Genomic DNA, 23781 nt, shown 5'->3' on the forward strand with positions numbered 1-23781 from the left:
CAGCCATGTTGTATGCTCTATCAATATGGGCTGGCTGTTGTAATACCAGAAAGAAAGCTCTGCAGAGAATTAAAAATAAAATTTTGAAAATGATTCTGAAGCTCCCTCCCTGGTATAGTACCAATGAGTTACCAATAATATCCAATGTTGAAACATTGGCACAAGTGTCAAATAAAATAATTTATAATTTCAGGCAAAAATCGTTACAATCTTCTATTGCTACGATTAATGCGTTATATATTAAGGTTAAGTTAGGGTAAGCAAATTGAAAGCGTTTTTTCTCTTATAAGCAGGTGAAATCAACTCACACATGTAAAACATTTGAACTGCTACGGCAAATGAAATGTAATATGTTGTTGGCAAAATGTTCACAAAATCTGAAATTTGTTTTACCAAATTAGGATGATAGTATTGTCTAACACAGAACCCCTTGATATAAGAAATGAATGTAATGTTTGGAATGATACTAATAAAGAAATAAAAACAAAAAATCAGATCATTGTTCATCAGTAACTGTTGATGAGTTGTCATCCTAAGAATGAGTTGAAACCTACTGGTCTATTCAATTATCAGGCGATTTTTTCTCCTACATCACAACAAACTGAGTGTGTCGTGCTGTTTCCTATTATGCTATTATGTGCTATTAACGTATTTATAAAGAGCAAGTGTGCGATGCTGCTGGTTTGCATCCGCTGTTGCTCTTCTCCTTATTCGTGAAGAAACGCGTGGAACGCGTGAGGAAGTCACCCGCGGGTTAGAACCGATGGTGACTGTCGAAGTCGAACGAGTGTGTTGGAAGCTTGATCGGCAAACCGAGAGTTAATGAAGCAATATGAACTCCTCGACGCCGCGCGACGACTGGTGAGTGGCAATCACAAGACCGGAGAGCTGTCAACAGAAGCCCTTTGATCTGTGCACTAAACACGCTCCGTCAATTGGTTACAACTAGGTTCACTCCGAAGAGTGCCACATGTCAGACTTCATGCTAGGAAAATTGATTTGGCCAATTTATTGGGGTGATAGCAAGGGTTTGACGGTGGGAATGTGTTGTGGGCTAAATGAAGCCATTTTAGATTATATCCATTTCAGTTAAGAAGCATGGGAAATGTCTCGCGATAACCGAGGGGAAAGGTGAAAAGTTTAGTGTGTGTTTGCCACCGACATATTGCGTCACACCCGTCACGGGCTTTTGATAAGATAAGCCCGCTTCGGCTTATTGGCTTTCGTCTGGCTGTTTCGCAGAACTCTCCAATTTATGGCCCTCCAAGCCCTGTGAGAGTTTTCCGTATGAATCACGTACTTCAATTTTTCTTTTATTCTTCTGTTTCGAATTAGGAAGTTAACGCTGGAAATTGTCCTGTGTTTAACACAGAGAACACTGAACATTTCCTCAGTTAAATTGTAATTATTTCTACTTCTATTAGTCTATGAGTCCAGATAGCCGTAGCGGTAAACGTGTAGATATTTTGCAAGACTAAGCTGAGGGTTGTGGGTTCGAATCCCACCGGTCGAGGATCTTTTCGGATTGAAAATTGAACGAAGGAGGAATCTGTAGATAATTTGTATTTAACTACAAAAATACCGTACAAAACATCCTCTTTCTATAAACGAAAACGAATTATTTGTTAAATAACTGATATACATTTGGGATTGCATAAATTCCCAAAACTATCGTTCGTAATCGTTTCACAATAACTTTTTGGTAATAATTTTGCATTAAACTTATTCATATTTATTAACGAAAAATTGTCTAAATGTAAATACTATGTGAAATCCACGTTTATGCAATTCACGTTTGATGCTTGATTGCAGGATTTGATGTTTTACATAGAACTTCCAAAACACATCTGTTTATGAATCACCACAACCAGTCTTGCCAGAAATGCTAGGTGTCTGCCACTTTCTATGTGGCACTCCTTTGGCTTCCGTAGCCGGCTACAATTTTCCCACAATGTGGTGATGTGCCCTTGCTGAAAGCTCATAAATATTACAACGCGGTATAAAAGTGTTTGTGTGTATGTGCACACTGTCTGTGGGCGAAACGAATTATTGCCAAATCAGAAACCGTATATTGTAGAGGAGGAAAATTGAGGTTACATTATTACATAACATCTTGTAAGGGTTCGTCTGTAAGTTATGCAGAACGAGTTTGTAAACAGATCTTCTAAAATATTGACTCTGTAACACCTATGTTTCTAATTACGTCGTTTTAAAAGCAATACAGTTGGCTTGCAGGTTGTCTTGATGCATATGTAGCATATGTAGCCTGGATTCTTCACACAATTTTGCACACCTTCCTTTTTTGTTCTTATCAGTCTTGTGAGCTTCCCAGGAAAGCTGTTCTCGTCCATGATTTTCCATAGCTCCACACGGCCGACACTATCGTATGATTCCACACGAATAAAAATCTGATTTTTAAATTAAGATTCACAAGTCATGAATTCATAGAAAATTGAGAATATCTTTCATCTATCGCTCTTTGTAATAATCATGATCCGCAAAACATCATGAGAGTCTATTTATCGTCTACTGCTAAAATTCTGATTTCGGGGGGATAACAGTGCATGATAAAACCCATCTAAAAAAGCTCCAAACCTGGGAGGCACTATTACTATAGGATGTTCGGATGTTGTTTATCATGTCAGTAAAGTAAAACACCTACCCCCAACGGTAAATAAGCGTGAGAAATGGGTTTTATCATCGCACTCTCTTTGATGCTCTCCTTCGCTGCTGCTATTCATCAGACTTGTTACAACTTGTGAAACATTGCCGATCATGGACCGATACAGAACGAATTATGCAATGCCTGATCATGAAAAATAATCTTGTTTTTTAATTCTGGTTTCTATCCGTGCATCAAATCAAATCAAATTAGGACCTGGTATTCCCGGCATTTTTGAAGAATTTTCTGTACAGTAAAAATCTGAACCGTTGTCGATCGACCGTTAACGAATCCGGCTCGATAATTTGCCACGAACTTGTTTGCTATAGGTAAAGCTTTTCCGAGCCCATCTTTATGAGTTCAGCTCAACTACTATCCTTACCAGCTGCTTTATTGTTCTTGACATCCTTAATGTTCCTCAAAGTGGGGGCTAGTTGATAGCTAGCGCCCGCAGTACTGACTTTCCACCGTTCACCATTACTTGCGGTTTCTGAACCATTCAACTGTCCATAGAAGTACTGCTTCCACCTTTCGATCACATCGTTCATCGGCCAAGATGCCTCGGCCAATGACGTCTTTTCGGCATGCACTGAGCTTTTAATTAGATTTTCACGTTTCTTCAGTATCATTCAGATGTTCATCGAAGTGCAGCTTCCACCTTTCGATTACATCGCTCATCGGACAAGATGCCTCGGCCAGGAAGGCTTTTCGGCATGCATTGAGATTTTGATTAAACTTCCACGTTTCTTTAACACTAGAGGCCCCGGATCAAATATCAGTTGTACCTTAAAATTCAATCAGCCATATCTCAGCAACGGTTCAACCGATTTTCAAAATATTTCCTCGTATCTCATGTCCATATTCCAAAGTTTAGAACGGTAGTTCTTAGGGGTGCTCAATTTTTACCTAGAGCAATTAAACTGATACAAATTTGTTTTGCACATTGACGCGACATGAGTGTGTCAAATTTACCCGCAAATGTTATAATTTAAGGTTTTTCAAATCCGAATGACCCTAGATAACTATATAAATAATGTATGTAAAGTAAACAGATATTTTGAGCATCCTTAAGGAGGCAGATTTGGGTAAGTCGCGAATTTCGCATGCCAAAACCTTTAGTGTTCCTGATGTACATGCTAGAGGTTTGGAATCTTCGACAAAGTATTTTCGAATAAGTTGTACTACATGTTGATCCCTTTGGATTTGATCTAGATAATTTATAACTCATCTAGATGGGTTTTTCCTCCCGAAAGAAAAGTTCTAGTTTAAATTTCCTTCTGTAATGTTGTTCAATAAGACATTTTTGATGTTTTTAGATACAAATTTTCCTGCAGAATTGCAGAGAATATGTTTGAATTGAAACATACATTTTTGATTACACTCAAAATTCAAATTACTGAAAAAACATCGGAAATACTTTTTTCTCAACTGTTTGTCTGTGAACCAAAATTGAAAGCACTGACCTATAGTTTTTCGTTATTAATTTCATTGCAGTAGTCTAGAAAATGCTTCGTGGTGCCCAAGCGGGACGGTTCATTTTTGCATCGTCGGAGATGTTTGGATCTCGGTTTCGCGCGTGTTTTCGTCGCCGGAGAAACTTTTCTTCCTGTTTTCGTGCGTCTTGCTGGGCAGTGCTTCGTGGAGCCCAAGCAGGACGGTTCATTTTTGCGTCGCCAGAGATGTTTTTTCCTTTTTTCTCGCGTCTTGCTGAACTGTTTCGCGAAGCCCCAGCAAGCTTGCTCGTATGCTTCAAGCTTGTTGGTGACGGAATTTAAGTATTTTGGAGTTTCCCTGTCAGTGGTAGGTCATCAATTGGTGAGCTCGTTTCATGCTTATATTTATATAGTGAAATAAATTTACACATAGTATATAACTCGGACATGCATATAATTTGGACAGGCTAGTTGTTGTTTGCTCATTTCCATTGAGATGGTGAGGGATTTATTAACGAGAAATCATGTATTGCATTACTGATACACTGTGCTACTTATCAATGATGACCATTTGGACAATTACAAAATTGCTTCGAAAATATCAAAAATTTAAATTGTACCAACAGAATATCTGTGAAACCTACGAATGCAAAAGGATGTGCATTTCAAGAGCATACATTAAATGCAATAATAGCGCTCAAAATTAACATTCATAAAAAGACTAAAAGTAGCAACATGATAAAATATGTCTAAAGTTTTAGCTTAGTTCATCTAAAATCTTAACATGAGTATATAAGGCATAAATCAGATGATGTTTAAAATAGATTATGGTTTTTGTTCAGTTGATATAATTTGGCCATCTGATGAAACACACTGAAATGTCGTATGCATGCATACTTGCAGGCGTTTTCGTGGATCGGATGATATTTGCTTGCATTAAATGAAATTATTGATTATCACTAATATATACATCCAATAAACGATAAAAATGCATAAGTCTCATGTAAACTCTTAAAATTTTATGATATGATCGTCTTTTTAAGAAAGCATTGTATGGATTTTGAGATAACGGCCCTGTCCAAATTATATTCACATGAGGGTGTCCAAAATGTTTACTAATACTACAGATTGTAAGCTTTTTCTCCACAGAAACTCAAAGTACAATGGGACATTAAGCATATAAGAAGTAACATTAAGTAATGAAATATTAGTATCTAATGCAGTTTATCGATCGCCCTACCCAGACATATCCTTAGCCTATCCTAAATACATGATTTACCCTATATTTATCTTGAAAACGGAATGAATGTTGCATTTTTGTATTTATATAAAAAAACACTGATTGGTTCGACACTCTGTGTTTGCGTACTATAATTTATAGTTTACCTAATAAATATGTATTATATGACACATACCTTTACTTCTGCTTGTAATTACATAAAAACTTGGAATAGTTCGACATAATAAGTGTCGACAGATGATTATTTCGGTGCATGTTCCACGAATTGAATCACTTACCAAGCGCAACAAACTCTTTGAATGGTTCGTCACTAGTGGTGTCGACATATTTTTGTACAGCATAATAGAATAAAATAAGACTATTTAAATAGATAAGTTTTTAAATTGAAGTTACATGAATCGCATCACTTACCAAGGTGAATTCAGGTTGTGTAGCTTCTGAAGTCTTCCCACCAACAAAAACTCCTTCCCGTAACAACCGTGAAGATGCAGAGGTATACTTGGTCCGCACCTCAGTAACAATGGATGTCACGCTAACATCTCTTCCCTTCCCCGATGACCGTAATGACGTGACCGGCGCCTTTATTGACTTCATAATATTTGGAATTCTCGAAATTATACACTGAAGAATCATCTTCAGTGAAGATGGTAAGCCACTCCCAAGCTCCATCTGTTGGTTCCTTGTGCAATTTCGATTAATCTGGTAGCAACTACGAATTGTACGGTCAACAATGTTATGCTCATTAATTTCATTGCAGTGGTCTACAAAACATTTTCAAGAAAAAATAAAATTCGAGATTACACTAAAAATTTGTCTCTAAATCAATTTTTAAAGTAATGACATGTATTTTTTGCGCTATGAATTCGCCATTAGTAGCTCAGTGAATATGTGTGAGCATCAATAGTAATTGTTGGATACACTAAAAATTTATTTTGCTGAACATCTACGGAAATACTTATTTTATTATAACTATTTGCCTTCAAATCGAGTTTCAGAGCGATGACATGTAGTTTCTCTTCATGATTGGATTGTGCAGAAGCAGTGCGTATATTTGAGTAGATAGATAAATGTTGAATTACACTCGAAACTGGTAAAGCAGTGATAGATTTTTACACTTTAAATTTTGTTTAACTTGCTTGAAAATAAACATCCAAAGCAATCTCTAAGATGTCCATCATCATAAATAGTAATTTTAGATTACACTAAAAATGTCTAGTACGTAAAATCTAAGAATTTTTTTTTTTTTATGCAAGCCTGTTTGCCTGTGAATCAAAACACAAAGCAATGACATATGTTTTTTCTGAATAAAAATTTTCACGCGTCATCGCATTAAATTAAAATTTACAGAAAATGGACAGTTGTTACAAGTAAGGCTTTCGTAATTTGTAGCAAAAAATTGAGTGTAATTAAAATGTTTGGTGTGGAAATGATTAAATTGTGTTCAATTAATTTCAACAAGCACAATAACAACAAAACAACAAGACTTAATGTAGAAAAATTACAAGTCTTCGCTATTAATTTTGATTTATCTGTAAAAAGTTTTTAAAATAGGAGTTTCCGTAGTTTCTTAAGTAAAATAAGTTTTAGGTGTAATTAATTAACAGGCAAACAAGTTTAACATTAGACATTTCGATGATTTTTAAGGAAAAACAGTTAACAGTCTGAATTAGAAATCCTCTTTCTTCTCAAACGTATTTTCTGTTCTTGTATCATAAAATGTATGTCGTAAAACTACATGTCGTCGCTTCGATACTTGTTTTAAAGGCACACAATTGAAACAGATAAGTTTTTTCGTAGTTTTTTAGTAAAACAAATTTTGAATGTATCCAAAAATTACTATTTTCTGCCTATATATTAACTTGATTTTACAAAAGAATTTATGCCACAATAATTACATGTCATTGCTTTGAATATTGTTTTACATGCAAACAGGATTCAAATTTAAGATTTCTCGTGAGTCTTTCAATAGAAACAATTTTGAGTTTAATCCAAAACCAATATTTTTGCTCAAACATGTTCACTGAACTCATTAAGTATATTTTATGCAGAAAAACTACATGCTATCACTTTAAAATTTTATCTTTATTAAAACAGGGTAAAAACCTAGGAATTCTTGAAGTTTTTAAGTAAAATAAGTTTTAAGTGTAATTTCCAATTTCTATTACTTATTAAAAATGTTCTCTGGACTGCTGCAATCAAATCAATGTCGAAAAAACTACATGTTATTGCTTTATATTTCGGTTCATAGGCAAACAGTTAAGAAAAAAGGTATTTCTTAGTTCTTTTCAGTGAGTGTAATCAATAATTTATATTCATGCTCAAACATGTTTACTGCACTTATACAAGCAATTTAATATCGAAAACATGTAAAAAATGTATCACTGAACAACATTGCAGAAGGAAGTTTTGAAGTAGGACGTTCATAATAAAATATAAAAATGATCTAGATCAGTTATAAGTAATGCCATTACCCCGAATGTGCCATTACCCCGAATTCCTTCACCTCGAATGCTATTTCCCCGAATTTACAATTATATTGACATGGTGACCCGATTAAGGGTACATAACAAAATTATATCAGCATATGTTATTATGTTATAAGTTTTTTCAAACATAGGTTGTTATAAACTTGATGCAGGATGTTGTTAAAATAACTAAAATTATAACAAAAAGTGTATGAAAAGTAACATAAACATAACAAAATGTGTTTTAATTATATCAAAAACATATCGAACCAAGTTATAATGTTTGATACAAAGTATCAAAATTATAATACTGTTCGTTATACGATAATATTGTATATTATTGAAATGCATAACTATCTATTTATTTTGTTATAAAGTAGTTAAAAATGAACAAAAAAAATCTTAAAGGGAAATATAACACATTATGTTATATTTCTGTTTTATTATGTTCTGTGGATAACGGAGCCTAACAAAATTATATCATAATATGATATGCATATCATATTCCGATAAAATTTTATTATATTTTTGTTACTAGTCGGGGACATTGATGACATTTCCCCAAGATATCTGAATTCGGGGTTATGGGTCGTTCGGGGATATGGAATTCGGGGTAATGGTATTCGGGGTGATGGGGTAGAATCGATCAAAATAAAGTGCAGCTGATTTCAAAATACTTTGTCGAAGATACCAAACCTCTAGCATACATATTCAAAGCACGAGAGGCTTAGCTGTTGAAATTGGCGATCTACCCAAATTTGTCTCGTTAGGGATGCTCGAAATATTTATTTTCAAATACATGTGTCATTCTTCTTATTATATACGATTATTCGAATCTGTTAAACTTAAAGTAGTCACTTTTTCGGTAAAATTTGACACGATTCTCATGCACTTTCAGTGTTTTTCAGTATCATTCAGATGTTCATCGAAGTGCTGCTTCCACCTAACTATCGCATTGTTCATCGGTCAAGATGCCTCGGCCAATGAAGCCTTTCCGGCATGCATTGAGCTTCTGATTAAACTTCCACGTTGCTTCAGGTTTTCTTCAGTACACACTTCTTTCAGAAATAAGTAAGTAAGGGAATTATTGCCGTTGGTCCTGAGATGAACTAGCAAAGGGCTGAAATTTCATAATAAAGATACATAAAAAGGGTTTGTTGTACTCACAAAATAATTCAATACATTATAGCACAAAACATGACTCATATTCAGAAGAACCCTTCAATATCTTATAAAGTTAATGTAAGGTTCATGTACACAAAAGTGTGAGTCGCAATACAGTTTTGTATTGAAACCTCAAAGTACAGTATATGAAAGGATCTACTATTACATTTATTTTTAATCTTGTTTGAACCTTACATGGTTGATTATTTGGTTTGAGCTATTCGAATAAATCTTCTTAAGTTTATAAAGTGCAGCTCTCATGCAAGAGTCAAATCCCGTCTTCCTCCACTTCTGCCATCCAGAATCTAGCAAAGAAAGCCAAATGAGTGGTTTGGAGTGCATCGATTTTCGTACCACGTTTGTGTGCGCCCATGTCAAAATTCAATTTCCTTTTCTATAATGGCTCTTGATGACGGCTCTGACTGATGTGATGGACAGAAAAGGTTAAATAATAATTAAGTTATTGGCCAGCCTTTCACTGGTGGAATTCTTTCATCTTGTATGTTGACCGAGAGTGTGTTTTCATAATTACAAAAGTATCGTTGGGCCTATCACACGATGTACGAATTCAAAAATGGTAAATTTAGCAAAGGAAGCTCTTAATTAAAAACTGTTAAAGGGCTCTTAGAACACTTAAGCTTTGTCCACCTTCAGGTAGTCGTATATGAATATCGAACCTATGACAAATAATCGAAAGAAACAACTTTAAAAGGACAGAAAGACGAAAGACAAAAGGTCGAAGAGGAAAAAAGGAAATCATTTTCGATCTTTTGTCCTTTCGACGTTTTATCTTTCGACCTTCCGTCCATATCTATATTCATGGTATATATCATGTTTTGACGCTAAAGATTGACTCAATAACAACTGTAATCGATATCGTCGTGTTTACTTTTGGAACCGAGCGTGACAAATGAAATCAAACAAGAAAAAAAAATCGTGGCTTAGTAGATAGCGTTAACAGACATCTCAGCTAATAACACAACACTTCTGTTATCATATTGCCAAACTGACATCAAGTAGTATAAGAGTTCATCCGGATGAAACCGACATATTGCATGATATCGCCGAATTTTCAGTTTCATATAGCTAAGTTCGCATACCACTACCCAGCAGCAACGCACCACAGTAGATAATAAGCAAAATATGTCCAATTGGCATTCTTTTCCTATATTGCATTATCATTGCGTTCGTTTCAGACTTGATTTTTCTATCATACATTATTTTGGACTTGTAAATTCTCATATAGCATAACTTCCCGTGCTGCCCTCCGATCATTACCACGAACAGAACAATATAAATTTCCATCCGAGTATCGCTCTCATTCACTTATATTGTGTTTTTTCAGCGCACGGCGTATCTAACTCGATTTCAGGTCTCCGGATAGTTTCTGTACGTAAAAGTCATCTCATTGAAGTGTCCTTTTTTCACTTTATATCTCGTTTGATATCGTTCCCTTATCTATCTTTTTGCTTGTTCAATACACGTACTCACTGCTTGCACATCTATTTAGACAGACATACTCTCACAAATAATTTCGCTGTATCTTGCATTTGGTTTTTGATCACTTGATGTGACGACATCTTTCCTTTTACTTGCTGTCTGATCAAATGTCATGATGATGTCAGTTTTTCCCCCTTTGAAGTCAAGTGCATCCCATTCCAGTCTCTGAGTTTTCTTTCATGTATTTCATTTGTTTTAGATTGTCTTTTCTCCGTGTTTAGTCAGGTTGCTCTGCATTATCAAAATCGGAGTACTGTGTTAGGGATCAGTGTTGTTAGATTAAAAGAATACATTGAAGTGTCATGTGTTAAGCGATTTAATTGGACTTACAACACTATAAATTAAGATCTTACAACACCAACCACTTTTAAATTTGCACGTTCATCCAAACAGATCTACAATATTACAGTATATTATATTCTTATTCAGATAACTAGATTATTATTATAACATTATCAATGTCTTGCATGTTATACGATGACACACTTCTTTATTGTATAGTTATGAATTTCTCTTTACCTGAGCTAATTGCAACAATTTTTTCGTGACCTCAAAGCGATACCTATTTGTAACCATTACCACACCGCTGCCCATAACTGCATATTTGTAACATTCAACAAAAGTAGGCATTCAGTAAATGGAGTACCAAGCGTGCATTTTATGGTAGTATGGGAGGAAACTAAAATTTTTAAAAATTACCAGGAACTCAAAAGTGCTTATTTGAGGCTGATATTTTGTACAACTCATATCGCATACTAGGTAAAGAGCCAGAAAATAATTCTGATAGAAATTTCATTGTTATTACATTACGAGGCTCATTTATAATCTCAATGTGACTTTTATGCGGTTATATTTACCAATGTGACAAAACAACTTGGTATTTTTTTTTCGAATTTTCTAGAACAATCTCACAGATTTCAGTAAGTTGATCGAAAGTGTGTGAGCTTCGTAGCCGTGCGGTTAGTGTCACCAGGCATTTAGCCGCATTGTGCAAGGGAGTGTGGGTTCGATTCCCGCCTCAGGCCGGTAAACTTTTCGTGAGGACTGTTTTCCGACTGTGCCACTGGGCGTTGCATCCGTCCACACTAGACGGTGCTTCCTTCAAAGGGCATAAATGCCCACTAGAAGCATTAACGTGTCAGTGTCTTTTTTAAAGTATTTATCATTTGATGACTCTCCATGGTATTAACTCCAATTTGTCAAAAATGTCAAATGTGACTGTTATGCAGTTATGGGCAGACCGGTTGCGTGTTTATTTCAGATTGCCGCTAGTGAATTCCCCAAACTGGGGAGCAACCATTATACAAATAAAAATCCATTTTTATAAACGATTGTGACGGAAACACTTGATGAAAAATGATGTGTTTCAAATGACAACGATGATTTTTTATTTGTTTTGACATGATTATCGAGATTTATTCGCTTCGAATGATTTAAATTAGGAGATTTCACCAAGTCTAGGGCAGGTAAGGTTTATAAGAACATCGCGTTTTAAATGTTGCAATAACTACGAAAAATAACAAAAAATATCGTTGTTAGGACTGATCATGATAGCTTTAAGTTGAGAAATGATTTTCGTTATTTGGTTGCGTTATTAGTTCAAAAGGTATTGAGCATTAAAAAAACATGTCTTTTGAGTGCCGACTCTAAACAGCTCTACACAATTTTTCCATCGTATTTTATAGTCGCGATATAAAATATCCAAAATCTTCAATTGTGGTTGCTGAATTTGAGCCTGAAAACACGAATTTCTTAAGATGACATTCGTTTTTACGTTTCTATTGAATCTTTTTGATGACATCAGGCTTATTGTGGAGTAAATTGATACAAATGTGCTCTTGAATAAACTAAAGCATATTAGGAAAGGTATTGCCAATAGTATTTTATTATTTATCCAGAAGTTACCCTTCTTTCAAATATTAATTCTTCTTTTGAGTTTTGCTATTGGAATAAAATTTTGCACAGAAAAATTTGATATATTTAGTACAAATTTACCCTTCTTTCGAACATTTTTTTTTCTAAATATCTTCTTCTTCTTTCTGGCGGAGTCGTTTTTCGTTTCGCAAGTTTTGCTGGGCAGTGTTTTGGAGAGCGCAAGCAAGACGCTTTGTTTTCGGGACGCCGGGAGTTGTTTTTCGTTTCGCGAGTTTTGCTGGGCAGTGTTTCGGAGGGCCCAAGCAAGACGCTTTGTTTTCGAGACGCCGGGAGTCGTTTTTCGTTTCGCGAGTTTTGCTGGGCAGTGTTTTGGAGAGCGCCCGCAAGACGCTTTGTTTTCGGGACGCCGGGAGTTGTTTTTCGTTTCGCGAGTTTTGCTGGGCAGTGTTTCGGAGGGCCCAAGCAAGACGCTTTTTTTTCGAGACGCCGGGAATCGTTTTTCGTTTCGCGAGTTTTGCTGGGCAGTGTTTTGGAGAGCGCAAGCAAGACGCTTTGTTTTCGGGACGCCGGGAGTTGTTTTTCGTTTCGCGAGTTTTGCTGGGCAGTGTTTCGGAGGGCCCAAGCAAGACGCTTTGTTTTCGAGACGCCGGGAGTCGTTTTTCGTTTCGCGAGTTTTGCTGGGCAGTGTTTTGGAGAGCGCAAGCAAGACGCTTTGTTTTCGGGACGCCGGGAGTTGTTTTTCGTTTCGCGAGTTTTGCTGGGCAGTGTTTCGGAGGGCCCAAGCAAGACGCTTTGTTTTCGAGACGCCGGGAGTCGTTTTTCGTTTCGCGAGTTTTGCTGGGCAGTGTTTTGGAGAGCGCAAGCAAGACGCTTTGTTTTCGGGACGCCGGGAGTTGTTTTTCGTTTCGCGAGTTTTGCTGGGCAGTGTTTCGGAGGGCCCAAGCAGGACGCTTTGTTTTTGGGACGCCGGGAGTTGTTTTTCGTTTCGCGAGTTTTGCTGGGCAGTGTTTCGGAGGGCCCAAGCAAGACGCTTTGTTTTCGAGACGCCGGGAATCGTTTTTCGTTTCGCGAGTTTTGCTGGGCAGTGTTTTGGAGAGCGCAAGCAAGACGCTTTGTTTTCGGGACGCCGGGAGTTGTTTTTCGTTTCGCGAGTTTTGCTGGGCAGTGTTTCGGAGGGCCCAAGCAAGACGCTTTGTTTTCGAGACGCCGGGAGTCGTTTTTCGTTTCGCGAGTTTTGCTGGGCAGTGTTTTGGAGAGCGCAAGCAAGACGCTTTGTTTTCGGGACGCCGGGAGTTGTTTTTCGTTTCGCGAGTTTTGCTGGGCAGTGTTTCGGAGGGCCCAAGCAAGACGCTTTGTTTTCGAGACGCCGGGAGTCGTTTTTCGTTTCGCGAGTTTTGCTGGGCAGTGTTTTGGAGAGCGCAAGCAAGACGCTTTGTTTTCGGGACGCCGGGAGTCGTTTTTCGTTTCGCTAGTTTTGCTGGGCAGTGTTTCGGAGGGCCCAAGCAGTACGCTTTGTTTTCGAGACGCCGGGAGTCGTTTTTCGTTTCGCGAGTTTTGCTGAGCAGTGTTTCGGAGAGCCCAAACAAGACGGTTCGTTTTCGGGACGCCGAGAAGCTTTACGGTTCGCGTTGTGTGAGTGCGAAAAGATATCCGTGTTAAGTCGAGGATGGATTACCAACTGGTAAGCTCGTTTCATGCTTATAATGACACATATTTTCATGAAAACGTTATTTTATTTAATGTTCAAATAAACTTTGAATGGTTCGTCACTACAAGTGTCGGCATTACGCCTGTTTTATATGATTTCAATATACATATATTTTCTCTCTTTAACATTACTAAAAACTTCTTTTGAATGGTTCGACATTATGGATGTTGACGTATATTTTAAAACTCCTATCAAAAACTTTTCATCTCGAGACAATAATGTACAGCGTTACTCTTCTGTAATTTTCAAACAAACTATGTTTGGTTCGTCACTAAAAGTGTCGGCATCGTTCCTTTTTCATATTATTTAAAATATATACATATATATTTTTCTTTTTGCCATTACTTAAAACATTTTTTGAATGGTTCGACATAATGGATGTTGACGTATATTTTATATCTTCTACCGAAAACTTCTCGAGACAAAATGCAAAACTAGCTTTAAGTTTAAGTTGTATTTTCCCTCCTTATCCATGGATCGCATCACTGACCAATGGTGACTCCCAGATCTTTTCCTCCCTCACTAATAAACACCCTCCCCGTGGTGATTGTGGAGATGCAGAGGTATTCTCGGTCTCTAGAAGCAACAATCATCACACCCTAACATTCCTTCCCCATCCCAACTGACTGTAAGGACTTGGCCGGCGCCGTTATTGATCAATAATATTAGATCTGCTAAAGTTGTACTTCGAAAATAAGCGGAAACTCCCATCCCTTATTCATTTGGATCGTAGTGCAATTCTTACCAGTTCCGATCAATCACGGAGTAGCAACCATTGACATGTACAGTCAGTCTATGCTATGCTATGCTATGCTAAATATCTTCTTCTTCTTTCTGGCGTTACGTCCCCACTGGGACAGAGCCTGCTTCTCAGCTTAGTGTTCTTATGAGCACTTCCACAGTTATTAACTGAGAGCTTACTATGCCAATGACCATTTTTGCATGCGTATATCGTGTGGCAGATACGATGATACTTTATGCCCTAGGAAGTCGAGAAAATTTCCAACCCGAAAAGATCCTCGACCGGTGGGATTCGAACCCACGACCCTCAGCTTGGTCTTGCTGAATAGCTGCGCGTTTACCGCTACGGCTATCTGGGCCCCACCTAAATATGATGTAACCATAATTATAGGTATAAAAACTGTTGATTTTAAATTTAAATAAATTTCACCTTCTATTATACATAGGCTGGTATTTGGAGCTATATATTTAGATATGTTTTTGTTTCCAACTGACGAAAGGGCGACAATCGATAACATTGATCTGCTCAAGTTATCAGCGAAAAGAGAAATCGATTACTTCAGTTACTTCGATGGGTTGTGTTACTTTTCCCCAAATGTCGGTTCTCCGAATGCCAGTTCCCCGAATATCCAGCTTCCCCGAATAGCCCACTTCGACGTAAAGCACCATTTTTAGGGAAACTGATCATTCGGGGAACTGACATCTTAGAAACGACATTCGGGGCAAAGTAGCACAATCACTACGATGATTCTGAACGCATTGTTTTATATTTTTTCGTTCTATTATGCCGCAATAATTTTTGGCGCCCAATTGTATTGGTTTAATCATAAATTTTGCCTTTTTTTAAAATAGGCTGTTCATTATTTTTATACTGTTTTAAATTTTATTATTTAGTTAAGCTAAATGTTAACCTTTTTTTTGATTTTTGCTATTTTTTCTTTTTTTCGATAACAGACAGTGTTTTTGATGTACACTTTCAAAATTAAAATTTATATTGAATCGTTCAAAAGTTTTGCCACAAATATTTTCTTTCAAAAATGTGTTGTTCATTTGAGTTATGTTGTGAGAAAATATTTTGCTTTGAAGCCCTAAACATTTTAAACGAAAAATAATCTGCTCTCGTATATAGGCTATTTTTGCATTATAATGCAATAATAGATCTTAGAATAAGAGTTTTTAATATTTTGCAAATAATTTTTCGCTTGTTTTACCAAGTAATTTTCATCAAGTGTTACGTCCAAACTGGGACAATGCTTGATCTGCGGTGAAATATTCTATGAGCGTTCCCTTTATTGAAAACTGCGAACTTTCTTTGCCAATTTACTATTTTCAAATATGAATATCGCATCAAATTCAACGATACTCTATGTTCTTGGATGTGGAGAAAATTTTTATTCCGAAAAGATCTTCCGCCAGACCAGTCACAAGTTTTATTTAGTTATGCTCTCTATTGTCCCTTCAATTTTTGATATCTTGGAATATCTCTGAACGACCACCACGCTTTTTAAGAACCCACGAATTTTTTTTGCTTTGGGCACGGTGGTGTTGTAAAAAACTTCGAAAATGTCGATATTCATTATAAGTCAACCATTATGCCAAACGACTTTATGCTCAACGGCATTATGCCAAACGACCTTATGCCAAACGACTTCATGCCAAACGGGTGGTTAATTTGCTTTAAATTGAAATGATTGTCATCTGCCCTATCAACCATGAAGTTTCAATTAGTGAGCTCATTCCATGCTTCTAATTCAAAAATGTTTTATATGTATGCGCAGATCTTTTTGTGACATCGGTTTCAATGTTACGTTTTTGCATTTAAAAAAAAAACGATGATTATTTCGTTACTCCAAGTGTCGACATGTTCTATTTCATATTTTACATAACATATTGAAATAAACAAACCTAGGCTTTTGTTTTTGTAAGTATAAAAAATACTACGAAAGGTTCGATACAAAGAGTGCCAATGTTTTATTAGGATAGGCTATCTATTAAAACTATATGATGTAACTTGTGAATCCTCCCTATTAAATAAAAGCCTTTTCCTGTGATAATTGTGGGGATGCAGAGGTATAGTCGGCCCCTAATAACAATGGATATTACAAACATTCCTTTCTTCATATAACGACTGTAACATGTATTTACAAAATCTTTGAATGGTTCGTCACCATAGGTGTCGACTTATTTTATATTTAGTCTTCATTTTTGTCAATAGATGCCTTTTTCAATTGAGGTTACATGAATTCAATCACTTACCAAGGTGAATCCCAGATTGTGTAGCTTCTGAATCCTTTCCACTACCAATTCTCCTTTTTGCGACAACCATGAAGATGCAGAGGTATACTCGTTCTTTAGTAACAATGGATGTCACACTTGCATTCCTGCCCTTCTTCAATGACCGCAAGGACGTGGCCGGCGCCGTTATTGACTTTGAAATGTTTTGAATTCTTTTCACTGATAATAGTAAGCCACTCCCAAGCTCCGTCTGTTGGTTCCTTTTGATTGTTTTGGTCAATCACGGAGTAGCAACTACGAATTGTACGGTCATCTATGCTTATGCTCAGTACCCAAAAATCTCTTCTACAGTATGGTCTATAAAAAAATCGAAAAAAAACTCTGTGTGTTAGGATAGTTTTTATAAGGAAAATAAAAACGAAACATAAATTTAATATACTTTTTCATTTGTTAACTCTGTCTAGATACTGTTTTACTATTAAAACCTTGTCTCGAATATTCGCCTATGTCAAAAGATAGAGGAAATTTATATCTTGAGCGCTGAAGATCATAATATATCGTAGTTTAAACTGCCTATTTTGTAGACCTTCGATTTAGGTTTCATTGAAGTGTGATTGGTTATTTTGCTGTATAACTATAAGCCAGTGTTTTACTAAATTTTCTCTGATCAAAAGAACAGATTGCCTTTTTTAGAAATTCGTATAGTACTTGGTATTTGCTCTTTATTGAAGTTTGACGAATAATGAAAGTACATTAAATCCACAATATGCAACTGCTTCCAAAACTATGACTGATGCAGAATAGTTTTTTGCAATTTCTCATCGTAATAGGCTGTTTTTCATCACGTCAATCTGCCATGAAACGGCCTACTTTCTTGCACTGAAGTATGCAGTGCGGGAATAGTCATTACGCAACTGAAATCAGTGCTGTAATGGACTTTCTTGCACTGAAGTATGCAGTGCGGGAATAGTCATTACGCAACTGAAATCAGTGCTGTAATGGTTCATTACGCAACTGTTTTGAGTTGCCTAATTAATCATTACACTACAATTTTTCAGAAATTGTAAAATGTTGGTGAATGCATTGCGATATAATTTGTGATATCCTCAAGTGGTCTTCTACAAAATTGTAAGCTGCAAGCCTCTTAGGATAAATTTACGACTCGTGCTGTGAAAATCAACTAACTTGTTTCGTAAATTACTATTATGTTGAATATGAAAAACACGTTTACTATGATATTCTACATGCCTTGAGAATGAACAAACTTATATACAGACGTATATTCTATAGAGGTCACTAGCACCAAGAAATTAGCACAAAGAAAAACAACCGATCGGTATCTATTGAAAGACGCCAAAGGCGAAAAAGCTCAGAATACACTGTGAACGACGCATGATGCGAAACCATACATACACCATTTGTACCTTGCACCTTGATGACCACAGCCAGTGGTTGAAAGCTTCATGCCGTTTACGCAAAATGAATTAATATTAAGCAGGATCCACGCTCACACGCTCACAAACCAATGGCGAACGATTTGCTCACAATTTCTTGCATTGGAGAACCAGAACAAAACAAATGTAAAAAGAGCGTGATTGCTGGATGAGCAGAGTTTGCTCGCAACCGTTCTTTTCCCGTTCATAACTATTTTTGTAGATAATCGGGTGGATTATGATTATAATAGATAGATTACAATCGAATGTACGACAGTGTACGTTGCGGCAGCATTTTTCTGTAGTGCATGAACAGACTTTGTTCGCCGTTTTGCACCACTGACCACAGCGTAGCGTCATGCCATTGCCGAGCGTATTGTAGAGCTACGAAGTCGCGACACCTGGTTTCCTGCTAAATATTTCTTTCGACATTCGCAGTAAGTGATCAGCCGCTCAATAATATTCCCATCTTCATACACTTGATACAACTCGTGATTCATTTTCTAGTTTCCCACCAAGTATTGTCCGTGGCACTTTACGCTCGAAAACATCGAAGTATTTCTGGTCTGCCTCTTTCAATGCCCACGCTTCGAGCCCGTAGAAAGCCACCGGAAAGCCTTCGATGTTTTAAACAGGACGAATTTTGTTTCCGTTTGTAAGTTGCGGCACCTATTTGCAGCCGCAACATATCTTTGCATTTCGCGTGAAACGTCGTTGCCACATGTCCCAAGCGTTCCAAGGTAAACAAATTCTTCAATAACTTCAAACCCATACCCATCAAACACTACCTCAGCACCTACTTTACCAAACCTGCCTCTCTCTTTACCTGCATCGTTTCTGTAGAATTAATGGTCAGGCCTATCCTCGCTGTCTCCCTCTTCAGACGCACGAAGGCTTCTCTACTGACCTACGATCGATTCCAATAAGGTCGTCCGTAAAGCCGAGGAGTATGTACGACCGTGTGATGATAGTGCCGTTTATCTGCACACTAGATATCTTAATAGCACCCTCGAGTGCAATGTTGACCAGAAAATTCGAAATTGCGTCTCCCTGATTCAATCCGTCTAACATCACATACGAGGTCGACACCTCATCTGCAATCCGTACACTTGATTTCGAGTCATTTAACATTGCACGTATCAGCCTAATCAGTTTCGCCGGAAAACCATGTTCATACATTATCTGTCATAGCACATTTGTTTTCTTCCGTGCTTGAGAAGCTTGACCGAGATCTCGTGCTTCCTAGCAGCCTTACTGTTCTTCAGCTCACTGACAGCCTTTTTAATCTCTTCTTTGGTCGATGCGTCCACAGCTTGAACGTCTTCATGAATATTTACCATATTTCTCGCTACATTTTCATTTTCGTCGTTCAACAATTGCTGAAAGTGCTCCTTCCACTTGGCAGCCATCGCCGTTTTATTGGTTTGCAAACTCCACTTAAGATCATCCCACATGGCGGGCACTGGTACGGTATTGCGCCGCGCGCTATTGATCGTTGCGTAAAATCTCCGCATATCGTTCTGGTTCATGCTATTTTGAATTTCATCTACCACACTTTCTTCGTACTGGCTTTTCTTTATGTTGTGGATTCTCTTTCCTTCAGCTTTCGCTGCCCTGTCTAGCTGGAACTCGTGACGCAGGATAGTCGCACTCGAATTTTAGCAACTACGAGATAATGATCGGAGTCGGTATTAGTGCCCCGAAAGGTCCTGACACCTACGACATCTGAGAAATGTCGCCCATCTACCAGCACGTGGATTATTTGGGGGTCGCCAGGTTAGTTTGCCAGTTCTATTTGCGTGCAAAGTAGGTACTGCTGATTTATATCCCTATAGCAGCAGCGAAGGTTACGAGCCGCAGTTCATTATCATTGGTAACGGAATGAAGGCATTCCGTTCCAATGACGTGTCGGAAATAAACTTCTTCTCCGCATTTGCATCGCCGATGACTATCTTGACATCTCGGGCACTCTTCGTAGGCCTCCGTAGGTCTCTCATAGAATTTATCCTTCATGTCATCGGCCTTATCGCTCGTTAGCGCATATGCTGATTACGCTGTAGTTAAAGAACTTGCCTTCCATTCTCAATATACAGATACGGTCGCTTACCAGTTTCAACCGAATAACTCGCTTCATCTGCTCCCCAATCACTATGACGCCAACTCCACGTTCTGCTCTGCCGCCGCTGTAATTCACGTTCTCTGGTTTTCGGCCAGCGTATTTCCTGGACAGCTGCCACGTTCACGCCGACATTCCGCAGTTCACGAGCCAGGAGCTCAACGTGCGGGTTAATTAAAAGTTCTCACGTTCCAAGGTCCACTTTCCAATCGTTGTTCTTTATTCGGTGCCGGGTCTGTTGCCGTAAAATCAATCCGTACTTGGTTGGTAAATAGTTTTCGATAGGCCACCTAACCAGAGTTGCGCTCCCTACATCGTGCCAGAGAAGCTGTGTCAACCACCCACCTTTATCAGGGCTTTGAACTCGTTGCCTTGGTTCGCTATAGTTTCAAGTTCTTTCGGACATGCAAACTATGGTCATTCAGCACCCATAAAGTGTTGAAAACTCCTTCGTCTGAAAAAGTAAAGTAACCATAATGATTTTCGTAATTTGGATATCCTTGGATTTTGTTTAACCTACTGACTTCACTAAATCCGTAAGTATTTATATTGCCGGATTGTTCAGCGATTGAAGAGCGTTCCTGTAATCGACTTAAACAACTCTTATCCAGTGATCGGTCTTTTCTACATTGTGTCCTGAGTTTAGTCGGATCGGAATTTAACTATGTGGTTTTCACAGACAGCTGACAACAAGTTTCTTCAAAAGCTTTTTATCGCCATGATCAACTCCCTACATGTCAAAAGAACTGACAAAAGTCCTTAAGCTACCCTACTAAATATTTCAAACAATTTAATTAGCTCTAGCTGAAAGTCCTAGCTTGGATGCCATAAATAAAAATTGAAAGTGAAACATAACCATTAAAAGCTGCATCCAAACAAACCTGGATCCGACCAAAATTGGATTAATGTCACCCACGTCAGTCAGTGTCACAACGCTTTCGCCGCGATCTAATCTATAATTATCACTCAGCACTTCACAGGTTGGCTCTTCCCGCCGCTAACTTCAGTTGTCCAACGCAAACATCCTAATTGGTGTGTTGATGACAAGCTTCGATGAGAACTGCCGAAATGGTTGTCAGTCAACCAGTTTGGTAAAGCGAGAAGATTAGTTCGTGGAAAGCCCCAACCCACACCCCAATTCGCGTCGACAACCCTTATGGATTGGGTGGTGAACTTCATCGGTACCGAATCATTGAAACCTAAAAATATTCAATTTTGCTTCCGTTTCTGTGATGTTTTCCATCTTTTGGAGGAATTTCCGGCTCTGTGTGTTCCATTGACTGAATCGAACCGTTTCGATGAAATAGGTATTAAGAATTGAATTGACACTGATTGATCTGTTGACAGAGGTCTGCACGACCGCCGTGACTTTCCCGGTGACAAAAACGCGGTTTTTGATGTTTCAATTTGAAACGGTTGCCACGCTTTCAAATACAGTGGGATTCCGTTTTTGGCATGCTCCGTTTTTGGCATGCCCCATTTTTGGCACCCCCCGATTTTGGCAACAAAATGGATCCGTTTTTGGCAACATTTTTTAATACCATTAAAATTTGTAAATTTTTGTAAATATTATCGTGTCTGTTGCTTTGTTTATCTGAACAGTAGGTCAACTATGCACTTATTACGTTCCAGAGCTCAATTTTCGTCGATATACCCGCAAATCTCAATAACTACTAAGGGCTCCCGTACGCGCTCATTTACTTCAGGATGGTCGTTGGTGTTGCGTTCGCAACATTTCATGAGGTCATCAATCTCCACCAGAACTCAACAATCTCTTTGGCATTCATACTGAGTGACCAGCCCACTTTAGTCTGCCAGTAGGTGATACACTAAAAAGAGTGTATATTTTACTATATTGTATGATGTTGTAGAATTCCAATGTGCCATTCAATACCGGCATCATGAAAAATGCGAACACAGTCCAAACTACACTTTATTCTCAATAATATCAATGCGGCATACGTTAAAAACGGTTAAGTGTATTTTAACTTTTGTTTGTGATATTAGAGTGTATATTGATCTTTCTGCGTCAACTTTTAAGAGCTACGTTCCCGCTTTGTTGGAGGTTCTTCAAGACGTTAGGTTTGTTAAGAGACGATCCAGAATTTTGTACAAGATTTTTAATCTAGGATACGGGTCTCAAAATAATCAAAAGGTTCCTTACGAGCTGGGTCTATGAATTTCCTAGCTAAACTCTGGAGAATCCTTAGGAGACTCTTGGTTCTTAATGGACTTCTCTGACATTTTACCGGACTCTTGAAGATGTCTGCAGATTTCTAGCGGACACTGACGGTTTCTTGCGGGATCCTGAGAATTTATAATTGATTATTAGGGATTAAGTTAAAAGTTTGGTGATTCCTAAGAAACTCTTAAGCAGGATCCTGTAAATATCCGTTGGTTCCATAAAGTAGGTGTAAAACATATATCAAGCTCAATTAGAACTTAAATGATAAAAGCATGGTTGTGTTTTCTACAAAATTGTGAGCCGCATTTATGGATCATGAGATGTAGTTGTTCATGTTTGCCCTTTTGACTGCAGTTGCATTATTGAAATGCTCTCTTCTTCTTTCTGGCGTTACGTCCCAACTGAGACAAAGCCTGCTTCTCAGATTAGTGTTCTTATGAGCACTTCCACAGTTATTAACTGAGAGCTTTCTTTGCCAATTGACCATTTTTGCATGTGTATATCGTGTGGCAGGTACGAAGATACTCTTATGCCCTGGGGATCGAGAAAATTTCCTTTACGAAAAGATCCTCGATCAGCGGGATTCGAAACCACGACCCTCAGCATGGCCATGCTGAATAGCTACGCATTTACCGCTACGGCTATCTGGGCCCCGATGGAATTCTAAACTTACCGAGTTTTTTAAAATTTAATTTAAATGCCTAAAAGTTAAACTGATGTATAATGTTCATTAAATAAAAAAAACTTATGCCGTTTTGCAATATCCAGCGATTTTGTTTTGTAAATACGTATTGATATGAATACAGTAATATATTTTATTTCTTTCGTATTCTAACACAGTTCCAGGAAAATGTTAAGTTCTTGTATAAAGGTCACTTTTGCGAATATTGATTTTACATGGCCCACTCATACAAATAGTGCGTATGAAGCTTCTTAAAATCATTAAAGACGTTCAGGCGTAAAAAGTTTGTATGTAAAACGTTTGCTACAATTAGCATTACGGCGCTATAGATTCATATCATAG

The 23781-nt window shown here is 37.7% G+C and overlaps 1 protein-coding gene across 1 annotated transcript in view; it reads left to right on the top strand.

Moving 5' to 3' along the window:
- The window catches only part of LOC5564884 (ribosomal protein S6 kinase 2 beta), a 131082-nt gene that overhangs the window by 44820 nt on the left and 62481 nt on the right, over window positions 1-23781 (top strand). Inside the window, 1 exon segment of the mRNA XM_001649156.2 lies at window positions 10310-10353. Within this exon segment, the coding sequence (XP_001649206.2) occupies window positions 10310-10353 (44 nt within the window).

Source organism: Aedes aegypti, chromosome 3 (genome assembly GCF_002204515.2).
Source record: "Aedes aegypti strain LVP_AGWG chromosome 3, AaegL5.0 Primary Assembly, whole genome shotgun sequence".
Lineage (NCBI taxonomy): Eukaryota > Metazoa > Arthropoda > Insecta > Diptera > Culicidae > Aedes > Aedes aegypti.